At 38.4% G+C, this 11,143-nt stretch overlaps 1 protein-coding gene across 2 annotated transcripts; it reads left to right on the top strand.

Annotated features, from left to right (window-relative positions):
- The first annotated feature begins 897 nt into the window (after positions 1 to 897).
- LOC108228911 (CMP-N-acetylneuraminate-beta-galactosamide-alpha-2,3-sialyltransferase 1-like) lies at positions 898 to 10,902 on the top strand. 2 transcript variants are annotated; one of them, XM_017404555.3, is made up of 7 exons: positions 898 to 1,011; positions 2,982 to 3,261; positions 3,385 to 3,581; positions 3,664 to 3,843; positions 9,358 to 9,394; positions 9,476 to 9,595; positions 10,601 to 10,902. In XM_017404555.3, the coding sequence occupies exons 2-7, from the start codon at positions 3,034 to 3,036 to the stop codon at positions 10,766 to 10,768; spliced, it is 930 nt and encodes a 309-aa protein (XP_017260044.1). In that variant the 5' UTR covers positions 898 to 1,011; positions 2,982 to 3,033; the 3' UTR covers positions 10,769 to 10,902. The 2 variants fall into 2 exon arrangements, with proteins under 2 accessions (XP_017260044.1, XP_037831550.1); XM_037975622.1 differs by lacking the exon at positions 898 to 1,011 and adding an exon at positions 2,803 to 2,825.
- Positions 10,903 to 11,143: the final 241 nt, after the last annotated feature.

The following is an 11,143-nucleotide window of genomic DNA, read 5'->3' as shown; positions in this document are numbered from 1 at the left end:
ACGTCTTACGGAGCGCCTTTGACTATGCACCATCCTGGCGAGTTTCGTCTCGGCCCGCTAGCCGAGAGAGACGGCGGAGCCACGCCGGCGGGACTTCGGGATCGAAGCGATAGGGGCAAGCGTGGAGGCTTGGAACCCGTTGATAACTGCTTGCAGTTCTAGTTTTTTAATTGCTTTTTATTTCCCAAGAAGCTTGATGTGTAATAAAACATACTGGGTGGTGGACAAAGAGCTACTTGAAGGCTTATTGCTAACATAAACATGTTCGATAAGGTAATGAAGTAAAAAAATAATTTTAAACTAATCAATTAATTAAAACAAAGAGAATGAACATGATTATCATTCTGTGATGTAAAGATGAAATATAAGGGCGCTCTTTTGCGATTGTGATGAGTAGCCGAGCATGTCATGGCAGAAAAATAATTTTCAGGCACTGTTGGATAAAATCACTCAAACAGGTTTATTTATGTATGGTGCACAACATACAGAGAGCCTTAAAGACAATTACCATTAACATCAGTGTCCCAGATCCAAACATGAAGCTCTGAATCAAAAGCTCTGGCCCCCAAAATCAACACAGGAGCTTATATTAAAGATATTGAAATTCTGGTCTTGAAGCAGTCTGGTTCCCATGAGGAGAAAATTCAACATCACTCCTGCAAACAAGTTCATTTTGTGAGATCCCATCGCACTGGAATATAAGTTATAACATAGCCATGACTTATCAACAACAGGTGTTACCCTATAATAAATTCTGCCATTAAAAGCATGTGAAACTTGATGCTTTGCACCTGAGACCAAAAAAAAAATCCATCTAACTCTATGGGACAACACTGGAGGAACTGGAGCAGCAGTTTTTACATTGGACAAAGACATGTAAAAAGCTGACAGACATGGTCAACACTTAAAACAAATAATGAAAAAACAACACCTGAGTACTGTTGCTTTTGCTGTTCTCTTACCTGGCATTTGGTGAACTGTGGCGACATCGAAAGAACAAAATTTCATAAGGCAAGTCTTTATCTATTTTCTTATTTAAAAATGTAACAAAAGAAATGTGTAACAAATATAGTTTGTGAGTTTTTAAACCTCACAAAATACAGTAAAGTCACTTAGGAGGAAATCATTTTACAAAGATTAGGAAATTAATTATTATTAATAATTATTAAGTTGGTAATTTAGTTTGGACTTCACAGGCAAAGGAAAAACATTTGTCAGTCAAATGTAAGAATATTTGTAATTTTTCTCTGTAAAGTTTCTACATTTCAATAGTATTTTTCATCATTGTAGATAGTAAATATAATTGTGACGTCTGGAGAAAATGAACTACAAATGTATGACTTGCTCCTTATGTTAAAAAAAAGTAGATTAAAAGATATGAGTTGGTATCAGTCACTTTTTCTGAAATAAAAAAGGTTTATTTTAAAAAGTTTATATTTATTTCTCTGAATTCAGCCATATGTCAGTAATATCAGTAACAAATGTTAGACATTGGGCAGTAACGTTGGTACAATTTCTGAGTTTCAGTGACATTTTTGTCAAAAAGACATTGAATTTGAATCATGTTTTTTACACATCATTCATGTTAAAGATGTAATTTTTCAGGATTTGCAAGGTGGAAAGAAAGCAGTGTCTGTTGTATCTGATAAAGCAGAGATAATTGTCTTTTTTCTGTTTGTCTGTGTGTGTTTGCATTGTTTGCAAAATATATTGTGAACCACAGGACAAATCTGAATGAAACTTTCAAAAAGTAATCAGTGGGTGTATATCTACAACTGGTTACCTTTTGGAGTGAAACACTTTTGAAATGGCCACCGCACCTAAGCACTGTTAGAAAACACAAAAATGGCTATGACTCAGCCATTTCTTGAGATATTAAGCTCAAATCTTGTGGTTGTGGCTGAGACTGATTCCCAACACGTCCCAAGTGCTGACAAATCAAGCAAGATCAATTTTTAAAAATTTGCCAATAACTTTTGGATTCAACTCCATTAGCAAGATAGTGTAGCTCATAAACCACAGGATGGATATTTGGAGTCAACCCACTTTAAAATGGCCACCACAGACAACTGACCTTGGAAACACTGCAATAGCTATTATAACTCAACCAAATTTACAGATGATAAGCTAAATTTGGTGTAGAAGCTGATCTCCTGTCAAGGTTGGGAGTGTTGAAAAAAAGATCCAGGATGCAGACTGACACAAGGCACTTCAAAAAGGACTTGATTTTATTTAACAAAGCAAAGCAAACAAAAAGCTTACGTGGCAGCTAAATTATGACTGATCAAACACAACCAGACAAACAAGAGACATGACTTCAGATAACATCTATAACCAAGAGCAAACAGAAACAGAGAGCATGTGTATGACTCTGTCTCTCTTTCTGTGTGTGTACACGAAGCCAATGGAGAGAAGCTAAAACTGTAAAAATATGATCTCTCCTCCTAACTGTCATCAGAACTATGACAGCAGCATTTTGGATCAATTGAAGAGTTTTTAAAGCATTTTTGGACACCCAAATAATAAAGAATTGCAATAGTCCAGCCTAGTTGTGAAAAATGCATGGACCAGTTTTTCTGCATCATTTTGAGACAAGATGTTTCTACATTTAGTGATATTTCTTAGGTCTACACCTAAGAAATATCACTAAATGTAGAAACATCTACATTTAGTACAAGCAGACCTGGTAACATTTTTAATGTGGGGGTTAAAAGACATATCCTGATCAAAGATGACACCAAGGTTCTTTACATTAGAACAGGAGGCCAAATTAATGCCATCCAGAGAAAGTGAAAGACTGCAAAGTTTGTTCCTGGGATGCTCAGGTAGAAAAACCACTACTTCTGTCTTGTCTGAGTTTAAAAGTAGAAAATTTAGAGTCTCCTTGTGGTTAATGAATCTGAAATCAGATTAAGCTGTAAATAACATAAAACCCATTTTAAAAGCATTTATAAATCTAATTTCTCTTTTCTGTTTTGCAGCACTTTTCACAGACCTAAACAATTTCACAGGCTGAAGAATCCCACATTCAGGATGGCTGCCAAAATAAAGATCCTGCTCATGTTTTCTGTTAGCAGCACTATTTTATTTTTTCTGTCAGTAATCACTGACCAGCTAAATGTTTACAAGCAAAGGTCGTGTTCTTGTGAAAAGTGTTTATCTGAAGACAAAATGTTCCAGTTTCATCACGTGAGCCATTCTGTCAAACCCTTTTTGACTGCAAAGAGTGAGCTTTCAGAGGAGGATTATGCATGGTGGAAGGTGAGCAACATCATCCTGGGTCATTAAAAAGTGTTTCATCTCGTGTTCTTTTTCTAAATTCCTGTCACTGTGATCTTATGAGTTGTTCTGAAAATAGGTTTAACTTCAGACTGTGTTTGACAGCACATTCAGAGAGAAAGAGGAAACTACAGTACCTACAAAGCAGCAGTGAAGGAGCTGTTTGAGATATTCCCAGCTGAACCTGATTATGAAAAACCCAGTTCTGACCGATGCCGGACTTGCTCAGTAGTGGGAAATTCTGCAAATTTGTTAAAATCACATTATGGCCCTCTGATTGATTCGCAAGATATTGTTATAAGGTAAATGTTCAGTTAAAGGGAATCGTCTTTAGCCTTAAAAGCAATCCAAAAGCAAATGATTCTCTTCTTCTGTCCAATGTAGAATTAACTATGGCAAGGTCAAAGGTTACGAAGAAGATGTTGGGAGCAAAACAACTCATCGTGTCATGTATCCAGAGAGTGCGTCACGTTTAGACAACACTACTCATCTTGTGCTGTTTGCATTCAAGATCAAAGATCTTCAGTGGCTCAAAAAGGCCTTTTTAACAGGATTCTTTGGAAGGTGAGTTTTTATTTTTATGTTTTATCAATTTTCACCTTCTTGACTGTATTAACACAACAACAAGGTTCTTCCCAGAAACACGACCACAAACAAGAAGGTCAAAAATGAGGAATAAATTTGTTTATTTTTTAAGCAAGAGAAACGCACACATTCAAGATGTTCTGGTGTTGGTTTTCTCTACAGACCAACAACACAAGCACTGGGTCCCAGCTCGCTATAGCATATGAAGAGAGAAACTGATTGGTATTTTTACACAGTTACACATGTTTTCTCAAACTTCATTTTGTTCTTTCAGGTGTTTCCTTTTCAGGGGTCGCCACAGCGAGTCATCCTCCTCCATCTAACTCCTAATCCTATCCATCCTTGTCACTCCCAAGAAGAACCTCAACATCTTCAGCTCTGCCACTTTCAGTTCTGTCTCCTGTCTTTTTGTCAGTGCCACTGTCTCCAAACCATACAACATAGCTGCTCTCACCACTGTCTTGTAAACCTTTCTTTTGACTTTTGACCAGAGGTCATAAAGGTCCTGCACCTTCATGACCTCTGGTCCTTGTAGCCTCACTGTTCCACCTGCCTCCCTCTCATTCACACACATGTACTCTGTCTTGCTAAGGTTGACTTTCATCCATCATCTTTCAAGTGCAGACCTCCACCTCTCCAAGTTCTCTTCCATCTGTTCCCTGTTCTCACCACAGATCACAATGCCATCTGCAAACAGACATTCCTACCTGACCTCATCTGTTAGTCTGTCCATCACCAGACCAAACAAGAAGGGGCTCAAAGCAGGTCTTTGATGCAGTCGCACTCCCACATTGAAGCTATTTGTCACTCCTACAGCACACCTCACCACTGTCCTGCTGTTCTCATACCTGTCCTGTACCAATCTAACATACTTCTCTGCCCCTCCATATTTTCTCATACAACACCACAGCTCCTCCCTCAACATCCTGTTGTATGCTTTTTCTAAATCCACAAAGACACAATGAAGTTATTTCTGACCCTCACTGTACTTCTCCATCAACATCCTCAAAGGAAAGATGGCATCTGTACTTTTCTTTTGGCATAAAACCATACTGCTGCTCATAAATAGTCCTAGTATAAGTCTAGCTTCATCAACTCTCTTCCAGATCTTCATTCCCCTGTAGTTGCTACTACTCTGTACATCACCCTTGTTCTTAAAGATTGGCACCAACACACTTTGCTTCCATTCCTCAGGTATTTCCTTACTCTCTGCCATTGAATAATTGAGTCAAAAACCTCCCTGCCATCTCTCCTAGACATTTCCATACCTTTACTGGTATGTCATCAGATCCAACTGCCTTCCCTTTCTTCATTCTGTTCAAAGCTTTCTAGACTTCATCCTTGCTAACCTTTTCCACTTCCTGATCCACAGTTTCAATGACCTCTACTCTTCTTTTCCCTTTCATTCTCCTCATTCATCAGCTCCACAAAGTACTCCTTCCATCTTCTCATCACACTATGCTCACTAGTTCGGACATTCTTGTTCCTATGTATACCAAGCCTTTACCAAGTTCCTATCCTTTCCAGCCTGATCCCTCTGTCTTGCTAATCGATACAAGTCCTTCTCTCCCTCCTTAGCATCCAGCCTCTTGTACAACTCATGATACACCTTCTGTTTTGCCTTTACTATTTCTTTCTTTGCCCTATGTTGCATCTCACTGTCCAATTTCTACCTGACTAACCTCTTCCTCTGGATAACTTCCTGTACTTCACTGTTCCATCACCAGCTTTCATTGTAATCTTTTGTCTGTCCAGATGACACACAAAGTACCTTCCTACCTAGCTCTCTAATCACTGTGGCTGTAGTAGCCCAGTCATCTGGAAGGTCTTTCTTAACACTCAGAGCCTTTAACTTCTCCTGTCTGAACTCCTATAACATTCTTCCTTCCTCAACTTCCGCCATTAGGTCCTCTTCTCTGCCTTTACTCTTTTCCTCTTCTTCACAACAACATTCATCCTACACACCACCATCCGATGCTGTCTGGCCACACTCTCCCCTGCCACAACCTTACAGATCACAATCTCCCTCAGGTTGCCTCTTCTGTGCATAATGTAGTCTACTTGGGTACTCCTGCCTCCAGTCTTGTAGATCACCCTGTGTTCCTCCCTCTTTTGGAAGTAAGTGTTGACTACAGCCATTTCCATCCTCTTGGCAAAATCCACCACCATCTGTCCTTCCTGATGAAACACAGATTCTGTGTGTACAGTCACAGGCATCTTCCAACATACGTTTCGGGTTCCTTTCCTTGACACAAACCTGCCCATCCCCTCCTCTTCTCCTTGGTTTTTTTCATCAACATGACCATTCAAATCTGGTCTGATCACCACTCTCTCCTCACTGGGGACACTCTCTGACTTCATCGAGATCCTTCCAGAATTTCTCTTCCTTTTCTACATCCCATCCAACCATCCTAACCACTGACAACACTGAATTTCAGATCTTCTACTTCTATCTTAAAACTCATCACCCTAAATAAGATAAGAATAAATAAGACAAGATAATTTTAGAAAACACAGCAGCAACAGGACAATGTGAAAAAAAAAAAGTTCACAGAAAAAAATAATTCACATTCTCAAGTATTTGTCATGGTTCTAGTAAGCTTTCTGGCCCACATGCAAACACTCTCAGGAGACAACAGAGCTTGGAGATGAATATTTACAAAGATAATGAATAATCAATGGTCTTGATCTGGGGTGGTTCTGGAGTTGCGGGAAATCTGGAATACTGGAGGAGAAACGAGAGACAATGAAGGTTTGGGAAGATTAATCGGAAATGATTAGAAGATTCACTTCTCACTGTGAGAATGATGGAGATCCGCCAGGGAGAGATGAGTGGGATTCTAGAGGTCCGTCTGTATGAAAGTGACTCCAGGAAATTGTCAGTAAGAGATGAATGGTTGAACCAAGAAGTCTTGAAAATGAAGCAGTGGAGCGATGAATGCATTGTAGAGTGGACAGGTTATGCAGAGGGTTGAGTGGAGGAGGAAGAGGAGCCTTACAGAGCCAGCCATGGGTGGATGAAACCCACAGTCTTCATGGAGAGTTAGTAGATGATTGTTTGGTGCTGGAGAGTCACAGAGGATCAGGTCCAGAATGTTGGTGGAAATAACCTTTAGGGAGGACTGTCATAAGGAGGGGAGACGGAGACAAACCCAGAATGCAGACTCATTTTACAAAAGGAAAACTAATTTATTAAAGTAAAATGTAACAAAAACAAAAGGCTGGCGTGGCAGCAAAAATACAAACAAAAATCCAGAAACGCAAAACAAGGCATGGAACGAGGACGACAACAAGCATGGCAAGAACAAGAGGAACTGAATGACCCAGTGACAAGCAACAAAACAGAGACCAGTTTTAAAGACAAAGGGAAAGATGATTATGGGATGCAGCTGTGGACTAAACGAGGAGCAGGTGAGGTGGGCATGGCAGACATGAATGGAAAACTACTGGGGAGATGAATGGTGACAAGACATAAACACAGAGACCCAAAAAGACAACCAAACAAAACAAGACCAACAAGAAACCCCAAACAAAGAACAAAACACACCTACATTCATGACCAGGACATTGAGATGTAAATATTGAGCAGGTTACAAGCACCAGGAAAAAAATCAGAGGGGCTTGAGGTTACCACGGAGGGCAAACACTCAGGCACCGAAGGGCCGGCTGCAGATTCCTCTTTTCCTCCTCTTGATAAGAGCAGATAAGTTGCGGCTGCACATCTGCCGGAGATTGGAGATTCTACCCTCATGCAGGTACACTCCAGGAGGGCCTCTGGTAGACAACTGCTGAAACTGAAAACAGATTGAGACCCCGGATCCCAACACTATTTATTTACAGAAAATAGTATGTGCATACAGTCCTGCTCACCATTATTGGCACCCCTTCATGATTTGCATAGCTGAGTGAATATCTTCATGATCATTCATTGGTTAATTCATGTCACATGTGTGGAGGCAGTCCATCACAAGTGATCTTTATGTGTGATTTGCAACAGGTGAGCCAAATTGGGTTTTCATATTGATTTGCAGCAAAGGGTGCCAATACCATTGAAATTACCTTTGGTAGCACTCCTTTCTTCACCAGGGATGTCTTGTGCTGAAGGAGCTGCTCAGGGACTTCAGTGTTGTACAGGGGATGGGAGCAATTGGCCATGATGGATATTAGATTAGTTGTAATCACCATACAACTTTGTCAGAGTAATGAGATTAAACATTACATTCCTAGTAGTTAACTGTACAGCACAATATCAGCTTATTGTCATATCAGGAATTTTTACCTTGTAAATTACAGACAGCTATCTCAAACATATTCATTTTCTTTTTACCAACCATTTGAGGAAATCCTCTGAGCAGCTAACCGAGAGCTTATGATCTGACTACAGTGCCAACACAAATAAACATATAACAAATACACCGGGGACAAATGTCATGACACACTTAACAGAACAATATTTTGCACGGAAGCTCCTTAGACCAATTCAGGTAACGCTGTCTATAAACCAGAACAGTGTCAAACACAGGTTTCCTAACGCTAGCATGCAAACGTCTCACACTGAAAACGTTCAGATTCAAGATGTTATTATAATCACGCCGTGATAAAATATCCCGAACACCTCTCAGTCATGCTAATAATCATGTCCATTACTTATCGGCTTTCTGTTTGGCACTGATTTAACGTGTTTTACCAGAAGAAATGAGTGAAAAACAGGAGACGATGTTGTTGTGCTGGTAGCTCTCATCTGAATGAAGAAGAGCTCTCTCTACACAGATATGTTGCACTGTCAATCCCATAATGTCCCACTTCTGCCATCTATTGCACAGCATTGCTCCCAGAATTCCTAATTTATTGTTCAAAGCAGGGTCACAACCTAAACTAAGATCATAATTAAACCAAACAAATGTGACTGCACGTTGTGAGGGGTGGGTCACATTAATTTTATATTCATTTCCCCAACTTTCAACACAATACAGCATCCTTGGCATTTTGAGAGCAGTACAATATATGTGAACATTTCAATCATAATAATTATCTGATTGTTTACAAAAACCAACAGATTTAGAGAACTTCTTTTTGACATTTGCATTATGTGGTTTCCAGCAGAGTTTATGATCAATCACACTAAAAAAATGTTTTTTTGGTTACGTATTTAATTTCCATGTAACATAAAAGTTACATTAAAAAATATGCCTACCACCACCAAACAACATAAATTGAGTTTTATTTTCATTAAGAGACAATGTATTGACATCAAACCATTTTCACTACTACTGTGCCGTATGTATGTATGTATGTATGTATGTATGTATGTATGTATGTATGTATGTATGTATGTATGTATGTATGTATGCATGCATGCATGCATGCATGTATGTATGTATGTATGTATGTATGTAATGTATTTATGTATGTATGTATGTATGTATGTATGTATGTATGTACTGTATTCATTTATTTATAGAATTTTAAGCCATTTCATGCTGTTTTCAACAGATCTCATTCAAGTATCACATTCGCTAACAAAGATTTGGTGAGTATGGTATAGAATGAAATAAACTTTTTTCTTGCAAAGAATAAAATTCAGTAAACTGAAAGCTACTAATTTTTCCAGGTGATGGTGGCCAATCCAGCTTTGATGAAGCATGCTCATGTGGTGTGGCTGAAAAAGAAGGGATATTATCCATCCACTGGCTTTATGACATTGATTCTCGCTCTTCACATGTGTGATGAGGTAAATTCATTTGATTGTTTCTTTCTGAGAATGCTATGAAGTTCCCTGTTTCTGAATGAGATCTTTGATATAAAAATAGCATGTGATTTTCAAGACCTTCAAGTATGAACATCATTATCACTTGCTGCCTAAGAAGATCATGTTTTTGTCCGTGTCTGTGTATTTGTTTGTTAGTAGAGTTAGCAAAATATCTCATGATTCATTGAACAGGCTTTATTTAAACTCTCAGAAATTGATCGCTGGATGTACATCTCTAACTGACACACATTTGGAGATAATTCAATTCAAGATGGCCACCACAGTCAAGCAACCTTAGCAAACAAAAATATGGCTTTAAATCAACCAATTTACACATACTGAGCAAAAATTTTATGTAGTTGAGAGTCACTCTCTACTTATATTCAGAGCGCTAAATGGACAAGATCTGTTTTAAAACTTGTAATCTACTGGAGTCAACTCTGCCTGTTTGTTAGCGAAATATATCTAGAACCACCGGACAGATTTTATTGAAAGTTTCAGAAAGAAATCCCTGGATGTACATCTACAACTAATTAACTTTAGTTAACCGAATTTGAAATAGAGTCACACCTAATTAACTTTAGTCACTACGGAAATGGCTATAAGTCAGTTTTACAGATATTGGACTGGATTTGGTGTCGTAGTAGCTAACAGTCATCCTCAATACTTATTTCAAGTTCTAACAAATCTTGCAAGAACTCACAATATTTCAAAAAAATTGTGCATAATGTCGTTTACTAGGTTTGCCTATAACAGCTATAACTCTGTCCTTTATCATCATAAGATGATCTCAGTTTTAAACTCTGCCATGGAAAGCAGAGGGTGATATGCATTCTAATTTTAATTTATTACGTGTATCTTGTTTTTGTCCCTCCAAAGTGGTTGTGACTGTTCCAGAATAGTTTTAAATTGCCATCTTTTAGAGCAGGAAAAAGACCACCGCCTTACTGAACCCACTAAATAAGCTCTACTTGATTGTGTTTCTAGGTCCACGTGTTCGGTTTTGGAGCAGACAGCGATGGAAACTGGAGCCATTACTTCGAAGTATTAAGAAACAAAAAGTTAAAAACTGGAAACCATCCTGGGCAACAAGAATTTGCAGTTCTAGAAGAACTGGCTAACCAAAAGACAATCAAGTTCTATCGAGGTTATTGAGCTTTCTCTCAGAACATACAGAATTTTACTATTCCTATAAAAAGTAAATCTGTTACAGAAAAGCATTCATGATCCTGCTTTAATTTATTTCAGGTTTGCCCCAAATTAAAATAAAAGGCACAGATGAAAAATTACTTTTGTGAAAAAACTATTTCTGAGTCTTCTGAAACTAATTAAACTTATTAAAGGGGAAAATGCACGTGTGTTTATAGTTTTATAAGTCAAGAAATCAAACTCCTTCTAGATCTGTCCTGAATGATGCTGAGATAGTTTCATTCTGACCAAATTTTATTTAACACATTTTACATCCTCTCTTTAGATGGGTGTCACCCACATATTTGTTTTAACTGTAACTAAAACAGACATAATTTAGCT

Source organism: Kryptolebias marmoratus, linkage group LG5 (genome assembly GCF_001649575.2).
Source record: "Kryptolebias marmoratus isolate JLee-2015 linkage group LG5, ASM164957v2, whole genome shotgun sequence".
NCBI classification, from domain to species: domain Eukaryota; kingdom Metazoa; phylum Chordata; class Actinopteri; order Cyprinodontiformes; family Rivulidae; genus Kryptolebias; species Kryptolebias marmoratus.
This window is presented reverse-complemented; position numbering and strand designations above follow the sequence as displayed.